The 23,740-nt window shown below is 39.8% G+C and overlaps 4 protein-coding genes across 4 annotated transcripts; 3 read left to right on the plus strand and 1 right to left on the minus strand.

The window, feature by feature from the left end:
- Positions 1 to 808: 808 nt before the first annotated feature.
- Positions 809 to 4,603, plus strand: LOC133452926 (inositol 1,4,5-trisphosphate receptor-interacting protein). Its single transcript, XM_061732684.1, has 2 exons — positions 809 to 924; positions 1,209 to 4,603. The coding sequence occupies exon 2, from the start codon at positions 1,222 to 1,224 to the stop codon at positions 3,124 to 3,126; it is 1,905 nt and encodes a 634-aa protein (XP_061588668.1). The 5' UTR covers positions 809 to 924; positions 1,209 to 1,221; the 3' UTR covers positions 3,127 to 4,603.
- On the minus strand, positions 3,279 to 5,699 carry zp3c (zona pellucida glycoprotein 3c). The gene is made up of 8 exons (XM_061716793.1): positions 5,349 to 5,699; positions 5,128 to 5,234; positions 4,921 to 5,024; positions 4,215 to 4,398; positions 4,004 to 4,130; positions 3,836 to 3,924; positions 3,657 to 3,730; positions 3,279 to 3,512 (listed from the first exon to the last, which is right to left on the minus strand). Exons 1-8 carry the CDS (start codon positions 5,697 to 5,699, stop codon positions 3,349 to 3,351), a joined length of 1,200 nt encoding a protein of 399 aa, XP_061572777.1. The 3' UTR covers positions 3,279 to 3,348.
- Positions 5,700 to 7,308: 1,609 nt separating this feature from the next.
- On the plus strand, positions 7,309 to 15,842 carry LOC133445150 (ras-related protein Rab-40C-like). The gene is made up of 6 exons (XM_061722829.1): positions 7,309 to 7,847; positions 9,951 to 10,011; positions 10,101 to 10,161; positions 11,981 to 12,058; positions 12,920 to 13,142; positions 13,922 to 15,842. The coding sequence occupies exons 1-6, from the start codon at positions 7,694 to 7,696 to the stop codon at positions 14,218 to 14,220; spliced, it is 876 nt and encodes a 291-aa protein (XP_061578813.1). The 5' UTR covers positions 7,309 to 7,693; the 3' UTR covers positions 14,221 to 15,842.
- A 2,656-nt stretch (positions 15,843 to 18,498) lies between these two features.
- Positions 18,499 to 23,735, plus strand: wfikkn1 (WAP, follistatin/kazal, immunoglobulin, kunitz and netrin domain containing 1). Its single transcript, XM_061716925.1, has 4 exons — positions 18,499 to 18,594; positions 18,720 to 18,858; positions 21,001 to 21,113; positions 21,938 to 23,735. The coding sequence occupies exons 1-4, from the start codon at positions 18,499 to 18,501 to the stop codon at positions 23,444 to 23,446; spliced, it is 1,857 nt and encodes a 618-aa protein (XP_061572909.1). The 3' UTR covers positions 23,447 to 23,735.
- Positions 23,736 to 23,740: the final 5 nt, after the last annotated feature.

A 23,740-nucleotide genomic window follows, 5' to 3' on the forward strand; every position in this document is an offset into this window, starting at 1 on the left:
CCCCTCCCTCTACAGTCACCTGTCTTACTGTGATGTAACAAAAGATTCTCCTTCAAAGCACACTTTCTCTAAAGTAAACCTGTTACAGACTTAGACATTTTTTTGCATAGTTTTCATTCTATGTACTCACACTTCAGATTGTGTTTTTTTTTCTTTTTTTTTTCTCAGATAAAAACAGCACTTTGAATTACCTTGTGTTGAATTGTGCTATATAAATAAATTTCCCTTGCCTTGCCTTGCCTTTTGTCAGTCCAAAGTACCTGAACATCGAGGGTTCAGTATCATTCACGTGCAGCTCCATCAATCTAAACATGCAAAAACTTTCTTAAACCAGTCAAATTTTGTGGTTTGGACCAGAAATTTCAGTCACTATCTGATATGTGAAGGATAAATCAATCTCCACTTCCTTGATTCGAAGTCATTCAATCAAACAATAACTAAGCACATGCACAAAGGGACCGTGTATTTTCTTATTCCACACCGTTCTTTGAACACATCTGGACCCACAGAATGAAAGAGAGCTTGACAAACCAGTTAAAAACCCACAAGAGGATAAAAGGCAGGGGTTCACTCTCTTATTTATGGCTTCAAACTATTTGTTACACACAGTTTTTGCTTGAACAAAACGATGTAGCCTAATACTTATTATCACGTACTATGAGAAAGAACCGTTTCAGTGACTCAGACTACTACTCAATACAGTAGTTGAAATTTCAGGAAGTCTGCACACACTTTTTTGTTCTGAATATTGCACAGGGAAATGTCACAGCGGAGCACATGGGGAGGGTGAGACGGAAGTAAGTCGCAACCTACATCTATAAAAGGAAGAGAGCTCAGAGCCTGTGGCTGTGCAAGGTTGTTTCCTCCTTATTACCTAGTCACATATTAGCGGAATATTGTGTTTTGAGATTATCACTCATTTCGGTGCGTATTCTTCTTCTTCTTTAGTTATTCATACAATTAATAATTGTACTTAATACTAAGTTTAACGTCAAAAAGAAACAGGTAAAGACAACGCTTGTAGGCTATCAAGGAAGTAACTTTGTTTTTTTGCATCACTGTCGAACTTGCTAACCTAACCCAATATTGTAAAACATTTCTTATGTGCAATTGCCAACATTTTCACTCAGTCATTTCATTTTACACACTGCATTAATCACGAATGAATTTAAGATAAGACTGAACATCACTCTCTCATACTTTCACAGACCGTTTTTTAAGATGCAAGAAGCTCTGCTGCGAGTGTTTGTGGTTGCTCTGGGACTTCTAATGTGTCCACGAGATGACCCCGGGGTCGAGGAATTAGAGGACATCGTCACCAGGGGTTCCAGTAAGCATGACGAGCAGCCACTGGGAGAGGAAGAGAAATTAGGCCAAGTTTTGCCGCAAAATGACAATAGAGGGCCTCAAGGTGACAAGAATGGCATTCCTGAAGAACTGAATCCGTCTGGTCTGTATGGCTCTGAAAATGATGAAATCTCAGACCTGGATGTGTCCACTACTAAACAAGACTCGGAAGGAATCAGTGTTGATCATAAATTGACAGAAGGGAATCTAAAAGATAAATTAGAGCCATTTCTGTCAGAAAAATATGATGGTGAACCTGAGATTGCAATGAAGACCCCACAAGTCACTAGTGAGCTGAAGGAAACAGACATCCTGACTGATGACTCTACCAAAGAACCCGTTAAACCACAGGGGCAACACGAGAAGCCAGATGACAAGAAAATACACAGCCTTACAGAACAAGCATCACCTTTTTCACATGTCCAGACCGAGACAACAAAAAAGGAAGCTTCAGAGAAAGGCCTTGCAGACTGGGAGAGAGATTACCTCTGGTACATCTGGAACACATTCTCCCTTATTTCCATAATCCGCTTCTTTAGGAAATACTTTGGAACAAGTTTCCAGATGAATCAACGGGTAACCAGGGCCTTCCCCGTGATCTGTACTGCTGCTGAAGTGCCACTCCCTGATGTCAGTACTCTCCAGCATTTTTATGCTAAATGTGTCCAAGTCACATCTGAGAAGTGGAGGGAGATGGAGTTTTTGGAAGGATTTGCTGATGACCTGATAGAAGCCATGAAGACGATCAGCGATAAAGATGGCAGTATGGTGATTAAGGGATTAGAGACTGTGAACGCGTGTGATATCAGAGTTGTTTTTACTCCGCCTGAGCCGTATCACTTTCAGCGTCTCCGTTACGCAGACCGTGCGAGTGACCCGTTGTCAGACGTGCAAGTCTGTGGTCAAATAAAACTGGTGGAAGAAACCAAATCCCAGAACGGATGCCCCTGCCAGACCTCTGATGGCGATGATGACATGGTCTGTCTGCTGCATTGTGACAACGAGAAAGTGAGGGCGAAAATAACTGATGTTTGTGATGGCCCCTTATGCTCTAAAAGCACGCCGCTACTATCAAAATCACAGGTTACCAGATGGTTTCAGGGCACTATCAAACAAGCCTGGGCGCTGATTTCTCACAAGTATGAGTTTGAACTCCACATCCGTTACATGGAGGCTCCAGGTGCTCTGGTCATTCGATTCAGAACGGGAAAGAAGATCAGCTTCGGTATGAGTCCAGTAATTAAATTTGACAACGATGCTCATTTTTTAATCACACCTTGGTGTTCCAGTGATCTGGATACCTTCTGGACACTTTCCTTGTCCACCTATGAGGACCGTCTCCTCGAACATCTTTCCACACGCCTCCCTGAGAACTCTTGCCACAATCAAACACTTGAAATTGTACGCTTCCTTCACAAAAGACAGACATCATTGTCAGGAAGTAGTGGACTGAAGGATTTCCATTTCAAAACCGCTCTAATGCACCTGCTTCTGAATAAAAAACCTTCAGAGTGGAGACAGGACTACGTGGCTTGTAGGCTACGAGATTTGCTGGGCTTCGTGGAAAGAAGTCTGGAGAAAAAGCTGTTGAACCACGTTCTTATAGGCAACCCTGTCGCTGACATTATTGACCTGCCCGCAGAGTTCGTCAAAGCTAAACCAGTGAATCTCTTCCATCCCCTTGTGGTACATAGCTGCATGTACAGGAATGCTGTCATGCATTTCCAGGAGATGCTTCGAAATTCACACATGCTTATACATGATTATGTTGCTCAATGAGCTGAAAGCACCAATTATTCTGGTTAAGAAATGTTTTAAAAGCGGTGGGCAATTTACAGTCTTTTCTAGAAAAATAATGGACATAAATTTCAATTGTGGACAATTCATGAACAAAATAATTGCAACACAGGAGACCCAGAGGTTAATCCATCATTACATTTATTTAAAATGGTAAATCATTGCAACATTACTTTTTTTTTAATTCTTTAAACTTGTTAAGTTTCAGTCACAGTTGAGGAAGTATGTATGCCCTTCCATATTGGGGTCTTCCACATTTACTGTTTCAGCATCAAAAGAGTTAAACTGTGGGTCAACCTCCTCAAATTCACCCTCACTGCTAAAGTCAACCTTCCAAGATTTACTGGTGATGATCTCCTTGGAGGCCACTGTTGAGATGAAATGTTAAATACCAAGTTATGCTTTGTAACATTCATACCATGAATATTTACACCTGTGAAGTTCCAGCATTTTATAATTCACCCTGCATTGTCTCCTCTCCATACGTGTACATGAAGAAGGCAGAAACTTACTCTTCGGATGTGCTGATGGGCATGTTGAGTCGCAGCAGGCGCACACACAGTCCCTACCATGGAGCTCCCTCCACCTGAAGCATAAACAGGATTGTCAGGTCAGAAGACAAGTGGAGCATCCAACAGGCTTGAAATGCAACAAAATTTGCCACAGGCACGTTTGGTCGATTTAAACCCACTTGTAGGTAGCGTGATCATAATTGCACGCTTTTGAACTGGAAGTGGGAGTAAGAGGCCCCAGAGACATTTCGCAGTGTATGTAGAATTGCTGAAAGACATTGCATTAACTTTTTTTAACCTAATTATTCCATGAAATAGCATAATATTTTTTGCAGCTTTTTGATAACTACCTGTGGAGAAGTGGTCGAAGTACCGTCCTTGAAAATGAAGCTGCCCACACTGAATTTCTGTGTACTCGTTGAGTTTCCAAGGAGGAACTTTGACTGTATTGTCACCTTGCCATCAATCATACAGCTGCAGTTGAAGTGTATAAAAGGTTTAATCAAAGCAAACAACTTCAATTTTAATTCTGCAGTTTACCCCAATTCTGTAAGTTACCCGTGGTTGTCAATGACTGTATATTTTGGTTGTGAGGTGGGATCTCTGGAAGCAGTCACAAAGCATTTATTGATGTATATCTTCTCATCTGCAGAATCTGTAGTTTTGTCAGGTCCGCTGGCCTCAAAGTACATTGGATGTCCTAAGATGTAGGTTTCACTGCCGGGGATTTCATTCCCCAGTGCTGCAGAAGCATGATAGGAGTCAGAACAGCAGCACAAGACAAGTGGGAGGAATGTTTGAACCATTTGATGAGACTTTGGCAGAATAAATGCCATCATGAATTATTGAGAGTACTTGTCCATCTTTGAGATCTATCCGTGTGTATGGCATTTTTTCAACATGCTTTTAATTGCTTAAGAAGTTAACGATAATGATTTTTTTAAAGCTGTGCAAATAAAAAAAAAATGTACAAACAACTTGGCTTCAACTTTTGTAACGCTCAGTCAGTGCATGTAATTCAGATTTTTTTCCCCCTTTCTTGTCCACACCTCAATTGCACCATTAGTAAATATAGCAAACTGTCTCACATGAAGTCATTTACAAAGTTACTAGCCATGTTAAGTTTGTAAATCTTTACAAAACCATACCATATTCTCTCTTTCAAAATCAGCATTTAAACCCTCTGGTTTCAGAAAATTGAGTACTGAAAGCATGTCACTTGCTATAAATACATGTGTCAGATCATATTTTAAAAAAGCCATACCATCTTGAGAGGAAATGGAGAAACTGCTATTTGGTTGGAGTACTTTGTGAAATGTGCCTCCTTGTAGTTCAGGATGGAAGCCAACTGTATAAGAGTAAAACAACCTATAATTGTTAAACGAGAATATTTCAGAGATGTTAATGATTTTTTTTTTTTTTTTAAAGCCACAAGAGTGATCAGAAAACCTAGAAACATATGAAGTCTTACCTGGGATATCGACATTGCAGAAGAATTTCAAATGGCATATCCCTTATAACTGGGCTGGTTGGATTATATTTGAGTGCAATACTGATGGATGAATAATCTGGCAAACTCTGGAAAACATATATATTTATATCTTTTACAAAAAATAAATAAAGGCGTCTAATGTAAAAAATAAAAAAATATGACAGGATGACAAGAACCTTAACACTTTGACTTTCACTCACCTCTAAATGAAACCCACAGTCAGTTGTTAGCGAGTACAGTAGGAAGTAATACTCATTATCTCTGTGGTTTACAGGACAGGTACCTAGTTTCAAATACTTGAATGCATCATTAGATTTAAAAATACCCCTCTTTATTCTAATGTTTACTTTGTCAAGGTAACACAAGAGTTCAATAGAGTCTGTTTTTTGCGTTGCTTCAGCAGCATCAGCAATAGTGGGAGGAATACCCAATAACACTTTCTTGAGCCATTTAGGTACAGCTCTTGTACGCTTTTCTGGCTTTAAATCCTCTTTGTGATCATTGGATGGTGAGACGATAAGATATTTAGGAAGCTTTTTTGCTCCGGCCATTGAGGATCCACCATCTGATGTACTCCAAGATTTGATATTAAATGAGGGGGCTTCTTCTTCATCCACAGTCCTCTCTCTGTCTGTCTCTGGTTCAACATTTTTCATGAGCACACCAACCCAAGCAGATGAAAACAACAGGAATACAAGTCTAGTATTCATTGGCACCATTTTCACTCCACCATCTGCTTCCTGCAGGGTTGCACCTGACTTTCCTACGCTGCAATCAAGAGAAGTCTAACAGCTGCTAGGGATGACAATCACAAACAATGAGGTCAATGAGACCAAAAGAAGACGCTCTTTACCTGTCATACACCAGAGTGTTTAAAAAAAAAAAAAAGTGTATCATCCATTTAAATTAAATGATTACAGTGTAAAGATAAAAACATTCCTTTCTTATTCTTAATTATTTGTTACATTTGTCTCCTTTTAGTTTACCCATTGATTCCAGGAAAAAACAGGTATTCCTGTTGTCAAACTTGTAGAAGCAGTAGATGGAATACCCCAACCCCTTAGTGACAAATTACTGAAGAGAAGCACCTGTTAAAACTGCTGGCAGAAAAAAATGGATGGTGAAGAGGGTTTGTTTGTGTCCTTTGGAAGACAACTGTTGTTAATTTATCAGAAATACAGAGTTATCCGTCTGACTTAATGTGCTAAGTACTAAATACTCACGCAGTGGTTCCTTATGTTAGTGTTATAACTAACACAGCCACTGCCAGAATAAGACACTAAATTGGGTGCTGTGTTTATAAGCAGCCCCAGAAATTGGACTTTTAATTGCTTGCTGAAACACTATTTTGAACACAAAGTTAGACATTCCTTGAAATAACGCATAAAACTACTGTAGACTGTATGTCAAGGCTGAACCCTGGCTCGGTTTAATACCTGGTTATCAAGCCCAAATACTTGATTTTTGGACAGGATAAAGTTCATTTTAATTTATTTATACTTCCCAGGTTCTAATTTCCAAGCTGAAATCCAGTCGGTGTTCTGCCAATTTCTGATGCTTTGCCAAAAAATGCTACCTAATGGTTTTCTACCTTTGCAGAGCTACAATTTTACTGTGTTTTACTCCCTAGCCCACTTCCTTTCCCCCCGAAGTGGTCCTTGTCGCTTGCCAGGCCGTTATTGTAAATAAGAATGTGTTAATGACCTGCCTGGCTAAATAAAGTCAGTCAAATGACTGAATGAATATCAAATAAAGCGATATAATTGTTTTTTTCTCTCTTTATCGTATAATGTTCACAAAGTGTAATGCAATTCATGTCATGGGTAGTGTATTTTGAAGGATCAAATACTCAACATCCCATATTATCAATTTTACATCGTGCAAGAAATGATGGACGTGCCAATCAAACTTTGAAAATCCACTGTGCGCATGCGCAGAACCACAACGTCGTATTTCTCGGCAGGTAGCAAGGATTGGCAGAACACCGGTGCACCCCGCTTCTAGTCGTATTTAAACCTGATAAACTTCACCTCCGGCAACCCTGAAGCAGATAAAGGCAGATGTTTAGGAACAATTAAAACAGAATTTTCAATACTTTATAATGCGCGTATTATTTTATTAATTCATTTAATAAAATAACGGATGTGACGTATGCGATGACGTCACTACCAGGAAGTTCCAACACACCGTACCTTGTTTTCGAGCGCTAAGTTTTCATTGTTAGCTCTCTCTTTTCAAGGAAAAACGGCCGTATTTGGTTTTACAGAGTTTCGTTATAGTTGGGACCATACGGTTTAATTTTTACTTGTCCCCATTTAGCTCGAGATAGACGGGAATTGTCCGTTTGTGTGTGCAGGCTAGCCAATGAGCGAGCGAGCAGCGGTGTTGTTTTGGTGACTGGTTGCATCGGCGGCGTCTAATCCCCAACAACATCACAGCTCATTCTAACTGCGCTGCGCTGGCCTCGCTGGCGCTGCCGGCACCTCCCGGGTGTCTGTCCCCCCGACCCTCCGGCGAGCTGGGCCAGCTCTCCGACCCGGACCCGATGCGTGGGAGGATGGGAACCCAGAGCAGTCCCGTCAAGAGCTACGACTACCTGCTGAAGTTCCTGCTGGTGGGGGACAGCGATGTCGGCAAAGGGGAGATCCTGGACAGTCTGCAGGACGGATCGGTGGAGTCTCCCTACGCCTACAGCAGTGGTGAATATAGTAGTATATGCAGTACTGGAGTTGAGGGGGATGAGGGGGGTGGCATCCCCCCTGAAATAAAAACGGTCAAAATCATCCCCCCAGTAAAACTGCCATCCCCCCTTTCCATCCCTTATGTCATTTCATCAATGAATGTGGTTTTACTGCTATTTCAACATTTAGAGTCATCACCAGAAAAATAACACCCGAAAAATAACTTATTTGACAATTTTCACCTGTTTCAAGTAAATTTTCACTTGAAATAAGTAGGAAAATCTGCCAGTGGGACATGATTTATCTTCTCATTACAAGCAAAAAAATCTTGTTCCACTGGCAGAATTTTCTACTTATTTTAAGTGAAAATCTACTTGAAACAGGTGAAAATTGTTTTTTCCAATGATGAGTCTTGTTTTAAGTGTAATGAGATTTTTTTTTTTACTAAAATGAGACATTTTAACTAGAAATAAGACAAATATTCTTGTTAAGATTTTGAGTTTTTGCAGTGATCCATTTTACTTATCCTGTGAAGGACAGAGTCATATTGATAAGTTCAGAAAAGTGTTTTTTATTGTTGTGTTTTGATGTATTTGATGTAAGCCCAGTGGATATTTAAAGCTTACAGAAGGCTGCATTTTACTGCTGCTATGTCATTCCTGCAGTATTTTTTTTTTTTTTTTTTACAACTCGAGTATATATGAGTTAATACTTAATTACAGACTCAAAAGGTTCCGTATAAAATACATGAAAATTCATAACAATTACAGGTCACACATTAAAATACATGCAAACATCTGTTCCAATGTTTCCATAGTCCAGATGTGTACCTTGTATCCAGTAGCCTACTCGAGTTGTAAAAAAAAAAAAATCAGGGGGGATGGTGGATTTTATCATATGGGGAAAGATAATTTGTGCTGATTACAAATAATATAATATATTACAAATAATAGCACTGACCAAAACACCTGCAGAAATACTGCAGGAATGACTAATAATCATATGTGCAATATCCATGCAATACCTGTCTACCTCACACTCATTCTACCTGCTTTTTTGCACTGTTTTTCTTTCCGTGGCACTATTTTTTTATCTTATATTTTTTATCTTTTTATTTCCACTGCACTGTCCATATTTTGTAATTATATATATCTTTTACTTTTTTTACCTTTTTACCCCCTTCCCCGCACGCGTGTGTTTGTATGTGTATGTTAAGTTTACTGCTGCTAACACGTGAGTTTCCCCATTGAGGGAGTAATAAAGGACTATCTTATCTTATCTTATCTTATGACATGCAGCCTTCTGTAAGATTTAAATATCCACTGGGCTTACATCAAATACATCAAAACACAAAAATAAAAAATCTGAACTTATCAATATGACTCTGTCCTTCACAGGATAAGTAAAATGGATCACTGCAAAAACTCAAAATCTTAAGAATATTTATTTGTCTTATTTCTAGTTAAAATGTCTCATTTTAGTAAAAAACCACATTCATTGATGAAATGACATAAGGGATGGAAAGGCAGTTTTACAGGATGGGTGATTTTTACCATTTTTATTTCAGAGGGGGTGCCATCCCCCCTCAATCCCCCCTCAACTCAAGTACTGCTTGTATCACTCCGTTTGATGTTAGTGAGTGCAGTTATTAGACAGTTTTCTGACTCATGGAGTCGACACATAAATTTAAACATAAAATTCCTCAGCAGAGCATGGAAGGTGGGGACATAATTAACAAATAAAGTGCTTGCACTTGTCCATCTTGGAAGCTTAAGGAGGATCCTGAACGCATCATTATATGCTACCTGCAACCTCTTTAGCTTGGCTTTGGTGGTATAATTACACCAAAGGTGAGCTGTGTAAAGAGGTGTACAGTAGGCTCTGAATAGATTTACTTTAACATCAACTGTGCAAATATGGAATCTAGGGGCAAGCATATTGGCCTGAGCATAGAGCTTACAGCACTGACGATGGATGTCATCATCATCACATAGATCCTCATTTATGATGTGACCCAAATACCGTACTCTCTTAACAACGTATATACTTGTGCAAAATGTGATTTTTAAAGTCTTAATGACTGACTCTAATGCGTTTTGGTTTGTGTGTGTGTGATCTTAGGGATCGATTACAAGACTACCACTATTCTGCTGGATGGGAGAAGAGTGAAACTGGAGTTATGGTAAGTTTTTTATTCAGTATAGACTAATCCAGTCAGTGGTGTTGGTTGTAGTGATACACACTTTATCATTGCACGTGTGTCTTTAACAGGGACACATCAGGACAAGGCAGATTCTGCACTATCTTCAGATCTTACTCTCGTGGAGCACAGGTGATGCAATTTATTTGTTTTCAATGGGAAAAAAAGCACAAGATTGGCACTTGGAAAATAATAACATTTATTCATTAAAACTCTAAATATAAAATGTATTTGACCAATTACATGGAACCTTCTTGCCCTAGAAATCAGTTTAGATGTTAATTGTCTTGGAGGTTGTTGTGTTGTGATGGCAGAATCAAAAGATAGGAGCAATGGAAAACATAGGTGAAAATACTAGAGGTATTAATACGCTATTTAAAGCAGAAAAACATGGAGTTCAGATGCAAGAGGTTTTTTTTATGGTTATTTTTCCAAGTCAACACAATTAACAACTACTGTATGATATCACCTATTGCATGTTTTCATAATAACATGCAACCCTACTTTGGATGCATCAGCTTTATGAACAATGCCAGTCTTGTTTACCTCTTATTGAGAATCACAGTGGCAGTGTCACTTAATTAGGTTATTTTCTATGTGGCTCAAGTCTGGATTGCTTACAGTAATGTAGAAATATATTAACTAATAGGGGTGACATTTTATAGTCTTAAATCATGGCTGATTTTATAGATTTGGCATATGATCCTTTTTACAGAGGAACCCTACAGACTATGCAATGTACAAAACAAGTTGCAATGCTCTACAATCTTTTCTAGAACCACAGCTTTGAAAAACATTGGAAATTGTGTAAAACATAAAAAAAGATAATGCTTTGATTTGCAAATATCTTAAACCCAGAACTTATTTAAAAAAACATCAGTTGAAAGTGAGAAATTTTACAATTTCATGCAAAATATTAGTTGTTTTGAATTTTATAGGAGCAACAATAAAAATATTTCAAAAAGTTGGGACATGGTCAACAGAAGGTTGGAAATGTGAGTGATATTAAAAGGAAACTCCTGAAGGAGCATCATGGAACCAATTAGCATAGTTTGCTATAAAAATAGCATTGTAGAGAGGCAAACAATTTCAGAAGTTAAGCTGGCCACCAATCTGCAAAAAACAAATGTTTGCAACTAAGCCTTTTTTAATCCTGGGCAAAATAAAATGTGCCTAACATTCTTTACTGCTTTGTAATTTGTGATCTTGCTGCAGCCTTTGTGCATCTGATCCATCAAGGGGAAGGCTGGGATGACAATAAACTTGAGTGCAGTCAAGGTTGACAATTAAGTTTGTTACTGTACCTGCAGTAAACATTTAACAAGTAGGAAGCTATTAAGATGCCTTAATCACACCACCTTTTAAGTTTAAGAAGAACTGTTACATGAAAGCAACATGTCGTGTGAACAGAGGGTCAGTTCAAGATGAATCAGTCTGTTGCTCCATCATGCTCCATGATCAGCTCCACAGTTGCTTACATGTCATGCAAACATAGACAATGATCTTTCAAGATTGAGGAGGCTGCCGATTTTACAGCCACATCCAAAAGTTTCTCTCTACCATCTTCAGAGCCACACCTGATTATTTGTATATGTGTTTGCTCAGCAGTGTGACACTCAAAAGGACGTTTACGTTTTACAAGAATGTGTTAAATTGAGGGTGAACTATCATCATATGGACAATTAGTTTCCTGAATTTCAACAAGCCATTCTATCGTCACTAAAATGACTGAATGCAAACTAGGTTTTGTATTTTATTTCATAAGAATAATCTTTAACATTGTGTCAGTGTTTTTGTGACTCCATAGAGGGTTGCTGAACTGTCTTGCTTTATTCTAAACTTTTATGATGCCTCTCATCTACATTCAGGAGAGGTGCATTCTGTTTAAAATGCCTGTTGATGCTTAGACATTATCTTAAAATGTGCTAATGAAAACATTTTGATTCCACAGGGCATCCTGCTTGTGTATGACATTACTAATGGCTGGTCGTTTGATGGGATTGATCGTTGGATCAGGGAAATTGATGAGGTAATCTGCTTCAACCGGTTTCATGTTCATAATAATACAGAAAAAACACATGTAGCATTACGTGCATTTCCACTAGCGGCGGTTCCAGGTAGTTTTTCAGGGGCCAGATAGTTGACACGTGTCCCCATTGCCATTTCTTATTTCGCCTCCTTTTATGCTGTTTGCGAACATCAAAAAATGTACATCCCCACCATCACGTGATAAGTGGTGTTGTTTGTTTGTTTGGTCTGTGGTTCTAGTGCAGTGCTACAGTAGGCCTTTACATACTTGCTTTTCTTTGCAGAACATTTCCCTCAAGTGAGAAATGTGACAATTTCTTACAACTTTCTGATCAGTTTGTACCTGCATGGTACCTTCACAAGGATGTGCGAGACAATGGGCAACTTTTGTTGGCACCCTGCATTTTTCTTACTCACTCGCTGTATATAATTTAACAATGCTGAACTGGGGAGATACAGAAATAAGAAAGCTTCACAGTTTTCGAGGAGATGAAATCAGGCGCTGCATTATGATCCGATTTTTTTTTAGAATGAAACAGTTAATTAACGTGGCTTCCTTTCACATCAAGGAAGCGATGCACATGATGTCCAGTTGCACTGTTTGTTATGCATTTACATAGTGCCGGTTGTGTGTATGTGAGAACATGTGTTTGTGGGATTTTTCTGTCTTACTTGGGCCGGTGTGTAAAGACTAGTGGAGTAAAATTGGTGCCACACTTTCACATAAATGTTAGAGAACGCCAGTGTGTCAGCCCCTAATGTCTTGCGGTTTTACTCTGAACCCTTGCTAATGAAGAACTAAACAACATTTCTGAGAGTTGCGTCACAGTTTGGTCACCCAGTTTTATGTTCCACCCACCAGCATGCTCCAGGAGTGCCCAGGATACTTGTGGGAAACCGTCTTCACCTCGCTTTTAAGCGGCAGGTACCAACGGAGCAGGCAAGGGCGTATGCAGAAAAGAACAGCATGACGTTCTTCGAAGTCAGCCCTCTCTGCAACTTCAATGTCATTGAGTCATTTACTGAGCTTTCACGCATTGTGCTGATGAGGCATGGAATGGAGAAGTTCTGGAGGCCCAACAGAGGTAGGCTACTGTAATCTCTCCAGATTTGAATTACAGTTTGCCTTGTAGAATATGAAATAAAGTCAAATGAAAGGATCTGAATATACTTAAAAGCCAAATGTTTGGAACACGATTGAGCTAAAATTAAAAAAAAAAAAAAAAAAAAAAAAAAAACTTCCCAGTTCTCTGTGAAAGAGTCTGTAACTCTGAAATACTTCTGAGAATAAAGTTTGTCATTGTAAGATTTTGAACAGTTACACCATCTACTGTGCAAAATGTCATGAACCCACACAGATGGCAGAAATCTCACAGAGTAACTCCAGAGGAAACAGAGAAAAAAAGGACATGATTCTGAAATGAAAATCGATATGTGAACTCAGGGACGTATTAGTTCTTCACTGCATATACATAGTGCAAGATAAAACCTGTCTTTAATGTCTCGTTTTTTTTTATCCTCTAAAGGATCTTTGACATTTGAGACATGAGAATATGCATTTTTAGACATGTTGCTGTGACACAAATTTATAATATTTATACTTTTTGTTGAAGAGAGCTTAAATATGAATTGACAAAAGAAGTGCACAACGTTAGCACATCTTCACAGCTGAATAAAGGGAAAGCAAGCCTCAGAGTAAGAGCAGTAAGAACCTTTCTGGGGGTTGTAATATCTTCATCCATGGGAGGGCAACATCTTGTTAGATGCACTTTATGGGTACAATGAAATTATGTTGGGTGCTGAAAACGACTGTATTTTTCTCAACCCTATATTCATACCATAATCCCTTTTTCTCTTTTTCCAGTCTTCAGCCTCCAAGACCTGTGCTGCCGTTCAATTGTTTCCTGCACACCGGTGCATCTCATTGACAAATTGCCGCTCCCCGTGGCCATCAAGTCCCACCTCAAGTCTTTCTCTATGGCCAACGGCATGAACGCTGTAATGATGCACGGACGCTCTTATTCAGTGGCGAACAGTGCAGCGTCTGGTAGTAGCAGCAGTGGAAGCAAAGCCAACAGTCTCAAACGCTCCAAGTCTTTCAGGCCCCCACAGAGCCCTCCAAAGTACTCGTCTTCCTCCAAAGGAAACTGTAAGATATCATAGTGCAAGAGTGCACCTTGGGCTTGCTCCTACCGGGCCAGTGTTAAAGGTGTCGTTACTCTGCCAGATCACACGGCTGAAGAAGAGCGTGGAGGGCCGACAGCAATCTTCATCAGAATAGATTACAGCTGTGAACTTACTTTGATCTTTGGGAACTGACTGGGACAGTCGGGTTGGTTTCTCTTCTCTTCGCTCACTGGTGCCATCAAGTGGATGTTTGTTTACCTGTACTCTTTACTACAGAGGGCCACTGTGATCAAGTAGAGCAAGATTTCTGTGGGACTATCTGATGTGAAAGGAGGATTGTCACGCACCTGTAAACACTACAAATGAATCACTTTTATTTGGAAAAGGATTGTTCATTTCTATTTAAAACTGGACTTGAAGTTGTAAATATACTGTGTTTGTGTTGGTCTGTGTTTGGGGATTGTTGTGGGGTGGAGCATTTTTGCTTGTTTTGTCTTGAACATTTTGGGATACATGCTCAGATGTTTGTCTTATGCCACTTTTCCACTGTAGAAAAATCTATTTGCAACACAAACTTTCTGCAATATTTATTCAAAACTCGGATCAGCTGAATTTTGAATAAAAGGCTTCAGTTGAGTGGCATGGGAAGAGCACTTGGCATTTCTTTTTGCACACAAACTGGAACTAATGTTACAAAAATTCTGGGCAAAAATAATCTTTGTGATCAAAAAAGGAAAATGTTTTTCTTGTCTGCAAGACAACTTGCTGTGTCCCTTTTTTAATTGAAGCACAGAAATGTATATCTGTCATTCATTGAAGAATCTGTGTTCTCTTGTCTTTTATATCTTTAAAATTAATCTTTAATGTTTCACCACTTTAACTGGGTTATACTCATCAGCAGCATGATGACTTTTTAATCTTTGCGCAATTTTACAATTGCTGGAGGCTGAGGAGAAAACTGTACAAATTCATGTTCTGTTTGTTGGCTTATTCTGTCATTACAGACTTGCATCCTCGATCATAATATGAATTTATAAATTCAGGATGTTGGCAAGAGGAATGTTGTACTGTGGTTGCTTTTTTGTGTACCTGCTATGTATTTATGAATGTATACTGATATTCAGCAGCTTATCTTCTGCAGCCATGTGTTGACATGTAATGTTAGTTGGAAAGCTGCCGGTACATGGACTTGATTCCATGAAGCTTCAGTGAGTTTATACCTCTGCTGCTCAATGTATTTTAGCTTTTTATTTTTTTTAATAAAGAAAATGGGGAAACAAAGTGAGATGGGAAGTTTAACACGGATTGTTTACTGTGGATGATTTATCGACCGTCACAATTCAAGAATATTATTACCAGGACATTAAGTATTTTAATCCAAACTAATATATAAATTGAACATTCAACTTTTTATTCCTAATCTAAAAGATAATTTACCCTCCACTGTCAATAAACATTTGCTCTCTCTTAGTATACATAATTGATGTGTTTTCACGATACCTCTTTCAGACCAGAATATTACACTCTCAAACTCTTAGTGAACATTTTAAGCTCTCCTAGTAAACCTGGATGTTGCTATTATAGTGCATGTGTCTAAACGTTTGACACAAAGATTTTCTCCCTGAAACTGTCACCATGAAAATAAAGAGTGAACCTTTCATCCTGGCTTTATTTTCTTTTTTTTCTTCTTAAACTTTATTAGCCAATCTTGCTATACAAACACGAATCCGGCGACCGGTTTGTGTGCGCCGCCATCTTGCGGCGGCGCCATCGCTGCGGTGGCAGGTGTCAATCTGCCACCACAGCGCTGTTATTGTAACCTGACGCTCTACAGCATCATTATAGCTGGATTGATGATGTTAGACAGTGGCCTTCCATAAATAATGAAGGTATCTTAAATTAATGCTGATGTTAATTTATAAATAATGATTTGTTTGAGCGATAAGCAGGAAAGAATAGAGGAATAGGGAGATAAGGGAGTGTATGATTAAACACTGTAATATAGCTCTCTCCACCTCCTCTCCTTACGAGGCACGTCTGCACAATTAAATATTACCTGTTTATGTTTTGTTTTATTTTAGGTATCCAAGAATATTTTATTGATCGCCTGGCGTCCGATGACGAAAAAAAACGCAATTACAGGTCTCTAATTGAAGGGCAGAACTATCTCAGCTCCGGATGATACAGAATACATACATACATACATAACCCCAATCTGCAGATAAAACTAGTTTGTTGAGGAAAAAATATCAACTCTATTTGTAGCTGCAGAAGAAAAAAATAATCTCACGAGGAAAAGAAAAATATTGCTCACGCCATCGGAGCCTCTTCAGCATAAAAAAAAGAAAAGAGAAGTAAGAGTAATAAAAAAGATGTACTGTATGTTGTTATATTATACTAATTTATTGAAACACAGGGCGAGTCAAACATTTACCAAAGCAGCTGCCAAACACTAAACAAGGTAGTAAGACGGTGGTTCTGCAGAACTGCGGCAGTAAATCCTCATCGGAGCTTCATTCTTTAGTAGTGATTTCATATGAACCCAAACCGTTAATAATCATTATTTTCTCCATATACCGCTCCCTGGCTTCCTTGTTTAAGGTATCCAGGTAAATTCCAGTTCCTTTCCAGCAGTTTAACATCTTTTTTTGCGTTCCGTCTGTTCATTTGGTGAAACAGAAAAAGTAGTTTTGAAAGTCCCTCCCGTCTTCATTCACTATCAAAACAAATGCACGTGACGGGACAGGAGTGTTCCGATGATACAAATACATTAAGAGAGCCTGGCAGGGAGCGGAGTAATAGATCCATGTATATATGTCTATGGGCTGGAGCGGAGGAGCGGAGCCGCCACCGCAGTAATGGCGGCCGCTCGACTTCCGGGTTTCGCCGGATTCGTCAATACAATAGTGTGGAACAGCACATACAATGATGGAGTAAATCATACAAATATCTAGTATGAATAAGAAGTCATAATATAGATAATAAAGGTAACAGTCATAATATAATAATAATAAAGATGAGTACGTAAATAGAGAATAAAATAAATACACAAATAAAACGGGGGAATAAAACAGGTATGAGGAATAGAATCAGATGCATTGGTGTAACGCGGAACCATAAATCAGCCTTTAGCCAGTTGTCGCATCAGAAGTGGAGCCTTAAAGCAGGAAAGTCGTGCTGAGTTTCAGCAGGCTGATGGAAATATTTTTTGATGTGGTTTTCTGCCCACCGCTGGATGAAACCATCATTGGTAAGCTGTCATAATATTAATTATATTTCTGATAACATTGTCATAATGCTGGATATATGGCCTTTCCTATATTGTTTGTTGCTGTTTGACCGCCGTGTCGCTTGGTCATTGTGTTAAATACATGTCGTCGCACATTGTAGTCTGTTGTCGTGTAGGTTGAAAACGTGTCTGAATTGTGCTACTCGGCGAATCCGACATCTATGGAAGCCCATTTCCGCCAGTAAAAGAAAAAAAAATAAGATGAAATCTTAGCCTTAAAAATAAAAATATCCCCACGATAAGTCATGAGATAAAAAGTCGAAATTATGAGATAGAAAGTCATAATTATGAGATAAAAAGTTGAAATTATGAGTTTTTATGTCATAATTATTACTTACCGTGTGGATATTTTTATTTTTAAAGCTAAGATTTAATCTTATTTTTTTCTTTTACTGGTGGTAATGGGCTTCCATAGACATCACTGGATGTCATTTGATTTTTATCTCCAGTTTGATAGTTATATCTTAAAGTCTGCATTAGGCTTATAATTAGGTTTGACATAATGACTGGTAAATCCATGGTGCTAGAACCTCATGTAAATGGTCCTGACCGTGTTGCTGCTGCTGTGGTTGTGTGTGAGAGAGGCTGATCTGTGGCATTTTTATCGATTATGTTTTAACGGGGATGTTTAGGCCTCAAGGGCCCATCTAGAATGCTTCGCCCCCCCTAGGCTGGGACCCCTGCTCCGCCCCTGGTCAGAGGACTGGCTTTCTTTTCTGGAACCTGTTTCCCATGACAATATTTGTCATGTAGACGTAGATCAGGGACAGAGTTGAGAGCGAGCCCCTCCTTTGTGTCCTGGGAGTCCTGAGCTGGGAGCACTTAAAGGCTGATTTATAGTTCCGCGTTACACCAACGCAGAGCCTACGCCGTAGAGTACGCGGCGACGCGCACCCTACGGCGACGGCTCTGCGTCGACTTAACGCAGAACCATAAATCAACCTTAAATCCCGTGGGAGGGGGTCTGCATTGATTAGCGGCGTCCTCGGCATTGGCCAGTTCGGGGCTCCGGGCTGCGGCTCCGCATGAATGCCGCGGTCAGGAGTCACGCAAAGGTTGCGGGGTCACCGCCAATGAAAGGATGGGGGGAGCTGCTTCTCACCGCCTACCGGGGCCGGCTGGTAGGCTCGGAGACAAGAGTCACACACTGTTGAAAATGTGGCGCTTTTACGTCTTCCCACCTGACCGTGGCATCTCTGAGCTCCGCGCGAATGAGGCCGGCTAGTAAATTGACCCCCGTGTCTAGACAAGAGGGGCGAAACAACCAAACAACCCGGGAATCCTGCAGGACATGATGCGACACGCCTTCAGTTGTCCTGCTCCGGCGACTCCCAACATGTCCAGTCTCCGGCTGGATTTACGCAACAAAGCCTACATCTGCGAGTGTTTGTGTTGGGGCACAAAAGCCTTTAACCAAACCCGCAAAGCTTAAGAAAACTTAATTATAACCAGCTTAAAATTAAATTATAACCAACTTCCTGTAGACCTGAGGTCTGCTCCTTTAAATCAGGCCTAAAAACATTAGTTTACTGAAGCATACTCCTAAATTAAATACTTAGGCTACCTGCTGCACTCTACTGCCCTTATTTTTGACAAACTTTTGCTTTGTATTATTTTACCTCTTTTCTTATAATTTTATTTCATTCATTTGGTATTTAAGCATACTACTCTTAAATTAAATACTCTCTGAAAACAGCGATTGAGATATGTACCTGCGGTACTCTACTGCCCTTAGTTTTCAGCAACTTGTGCTTTTTATTATTTTACCTTCTTTTCTCGTAATTTTATTTCATTTTATTTGTTACTGTCTAATTATGTCTTGCCGCTTTTAATGTTGATGTAAAGCACTTTGAATTACCCTGTGTTGAATTGTGCTATATAAATAAACTGGCCTTGCCTTGGAAACGCTGTGCTGATTCTTATTTATGAATGGCAGCTCTAGAATTGCTGCCTGGGCCTCGTTTCTCAGTGGCTCGGTTGTTGGCAGGGTTGCCACCCGTCCCTTAAAATACGGAATTGTTCCGTAATTGGGAATTAAAAGTTGCGTTCCGTATTGAACCAATACAGACACATATTATGCTCTTATTTATTGATGTAATAATATACAGGTGAAGGTCTGAAAATTTGAATATATTGCAAAACTTAATTCGTAGTAAATTCAACTTAAGGTGAAACAAATATATTATTTCCCACTACATGCAAAGTGAGATATTTCAAGCCTTTATTTGTTATAATTTTGGTGATCATGGCTCACAGTTTATGAAAACCCCAAATAAAAAATAAATTAGAGAATATTTTATGAAATTAATAAACAACTCCATCATCAAAATTATAACAAATAAAGGTTTAACATATCTTGCTTTGCATGTAATAAGACTAGGTAATATATAAGTTTCACCTTTTAAGTTGAATTATTGAAATAAATGAACTTTTACACCATATTCTAGTTGAATTATTGAAATAAATGAACCTTGACACCATATTCTAGTTGAATTATTGAAATAAATTAACCTTTACACCATATTTTAGTTGAATTATTGAAATGAATTAACTTTTACACCATATTCTTCACCTGTAGGCTATATTATACATCTTGGCTGATGTGGACATACATAGAATAGGAGGATATTTCAGTTCCTAATATGGTTGGCTGTCTGTACAGTCCTGCAAGTTCAATGCTATTAAAGCACTTTAAACTTTAAATCAAAGCATTTTGTTTTTTCAAATAAAATAAACACATTTTTATGCAGTTTAGAAGTTTTGGGGCTTTTTTTGGGCTGAAATCGGGGCGTCCCTTATTTCTATTTCTGAAAGGTGGCAACCCTAGTTGTTGGGGAAGCTTGCAGCACAGAACAAGCGTTTTTCTTTGATGTTTTTACAATGTTTGTCCAGTTGTGTAGAGCATGGTGCTGCTTCATAAAACTTTCAGACACTGGACGTCAGGGGAGGGGGCGGTCAGAGGGCTGCCCTTTCCACCTCCATTCACACTCTGCAACGCTGCTCTTGCCTCTTTCCCCCTCATTGTGCAATTTTCCTTCGCGTCAAGTTGCCTTTTTTTTGTAGGTGGATTTTTTTTTTTTTATTATTGTGTTAAAAGTTCCGTTTCATAAAAAGACTATTCTTTTACAGCTAATTTACATATCTTGTCAGACAACCGGAATAAAAGAAAAAAGTTAATTCAAAGTCCATCTCACGCAGACTTTCAACGTCAAGGAATTCAACGTTTCTGTCTTTGCACGGAGCAAACAGACAAAAAAAAAAAACCCGGATCAACATATTCTGAAATCGAGAATAGCCTTCTTTCTTTTCTGGAGCCTCAAAGGAGGGATGGAAGTATTCGGTGGGCGCCTCAAACAAAAGAGCAACAATGTGTGAAACTCCCCTGCAGTCGTCGGGAGAGAGGCGTTCAAAGGAGAGCAGGAGTCGGCAGTGCGCACGCACTTCACACACACCGATGTCAGGACGGCCGGGTGCGTGTTTGCTCATGCTTTTGCTGTGCGACTTTCTGGACCTTTCGTCGTGTTTAGTAAGTGAGGGAGGATCGGAAGCGGAACACGAAGGATTTTGTCCCAATAAGCTGAACTCCAATCTGTGGGTCGATGCGCAGAGCACCTGCGAGAGGGAGTGCAGCGTCGACGGGGTGAGATCATTCACGTTTCATATGCAACGTTTCATATACCACCAAGTACCAGCAGACGACCGAGTATTAGGGCCAAACTAAGACAAAAAAAGAAAGAAAAGGAAATTACGAGAATAAAGTCATAATATGAGAATAAAGTCGTAAAATTACGAGAATAAAGTCGTAATATTACTAGAATAAAGTCATAATATTAAGAGAATAAAGTCGTAATATTTTGAGAATAAAGTCGTAATATTAAATATATTATAAATATATAAATATAACTTCACAAGATGCTCAATATTCCTGATTTTAACACAGGGAGGAGACTGCTCTTCCTGTTAGAGTTCTCATAAATTATATTCTCATAATATTACGACTTTATTCTCATAATATTACGACTTTATTCTCATAATATTACGACTTTATTCTATTACGACTTTATTCTCATAATATTACGACTTTATTCTCATAATATTACGACTTTATTCTATTACGACTTTATTCTCATAATATTACGACTTTATTCTCATAATATTACGACTTTATTCTATTACGACTTTATTCTCATAATATTACGACTCTATTCTCATAAATTACGACTTTATTCTCGTAATATTACGACTTTATTCTCATAAATTACGACTTTATTCTCATAATATTACGACTTTATTCTATTACGACTTTATTCTTGCAACATTATGACTTTATTCTCGTAATTTCAATTTTTTTTTGTCTTAGTTTGGCCCTAATACTCCGTCGTACCATCAACAGTCATACGCTTGGTTTTGTTATCTGTCAACTTGGCATGTACACTGCTGATTTAAACCTTGTGTTGTGTTCAGGACTGCGCTGACTTTGAGAAATGCTGCACCAATGTGTGTGGCCTCAACAGTTGCGTTGCTGCACGTTTCTCTGACGGCACCCCTGCTCAGCCAGATGGGAGAGGTGGGGAGGACGGAGAGGCTGCCCCCACATCCACAGCTACCTGCGAGGGCTTTGTCTGCAGCCAGCAGGGAGCCACGTGTGACATCTGGGATGGACAGCCCATCTGCAAGTGCCAGGACCGCTGTGAGAAAGAGCCCAACTTCACCTGTGCGTCGGATGGCCTCACCTATTTCAACCGCTGCTACATGGATGCAGAAGCCTGCATCCGTGGGGTGACTTTAACCGTCACCCCCTGCCGCTTCTACCTCACCGGGCCCCACACCAGCCCCCTTCCTCAAGATACTACGGTTCAGCCCACCCCGACGTCCTCCCTGGAGGATCCGATGCCCCCCACGCTGTACTCTAACCCTCAACACCAGTCCATCTACGTTGGAGGCACAGTCAGCTTCCACTGTGATGTCATTGGAGTACCCAGACCTGATGTGACGTGGGAGAAGCAGAGTGACCGACGGGAACGACTGGTCATGAGACCTGACCAGATGTATGGCAACGTTGTTATAACAAACATCGGGCAGCTCGTCATTTACAATGCCCAGGTGTGGGATACAGGTATTTACACTTGCATTGCACGGAATTCTGCAGGAGTTCTCCGTGCAGACTATCCATTGTCTGTCATTCGCCGGGCTGATGATTTCTCTGAAGATCCCGAGATGCCCATGGGCCGGCCATTTTCACCAGCAGACTGCCTGGCTGAAGTGGACCTCAAAGTGTGCAGCAGCGAGCGTCATGTTGACTGGTATTATGACAGCAAGCTGGGCACCTGCATGAGCTTCAGCAATGGTGGATGTGAGGACAGTCGCAATCGATTTGAGACTTACGAGGAGTGTAAAGCCTCGTGCCAGAGAGAGGGGATGGGAATCTGCTCCTTGCCTGCTGTTCAGGGTCCCTGCAAATCTTGGGAGGTACGCTGGGCCTGGAATTCCTTAATGAAAATGTGCCAGGCTTTTGCTTTCGGTGGCTGTGATGGCAATCCCAACAACTTCCAGACCAAAAAAGAGTGTGAGGCAAACTGTCCACAGCGCAAACGGAAACCTTGCAAGACCTGCCGGATGAGGGGGAAAATGATAGCCAGCTTGTGTCGCAGTGACTTTGCTATCGTGGGCCGGCTGACGGAGCTCGTTGAGGACCTGGACTCCGGGTTAGCTCGCTTTAGCTTGGAAGAAGTCCTGAGGGATGAAAAGATGGACTTGAGTTTCTTCAATACTGAACACCTAGAGGTCACCATCACAAAGATAGACTGGAGCTGCCCCTGCCCCAACATCACCATGGAGGAAAATCCTTTACTGGTGATGGGTATGGTGCAGGATGGCATGGCCATCATCCAGTCGGACAGCTACGTGAAAGTCATAACTGAACGCAGACTCAAAAAGCTGCACGATGCTCTAAATAAAAAGACATGCGCGTGACTGTGAAAGTCCCATGGCAGATTTTTAGTCCCAAAAAGGGAAGTGGTCAAATCTACCTTTAAATTGAAAAAGCTCAAGTTTTGGAAATGTCACAAATAATACGTTTAGTATCCAATTACAAAAGACAGCTGAATCTGTTCATTCAAATACTGGTTGTACTACATTCCTGATCTCTCGAGAAGCCATTTATTCCAGTGCTTAAATCTTTTTTATTTTTCACTGCATAACTATAAATGTGTGTCTTATTACTTGTGTATGTTTGTACTGTAAATAATAAGATAGAAGCTAGAGTAC

The sequence above is a fragment of the Cololabis saira genome, chromosome 1, assembly GCF_033807715.1.
Source record: "Cololabis saira isolate AMF1-May2022 chromosome 1, fColSai1.1, whole genome shotgun sequence".
NCBI lineage: Eukaryota > Metazoa > Chordata > Actinopteri > Beloniformes > Belonidae > Cololabis > Cololabis saira.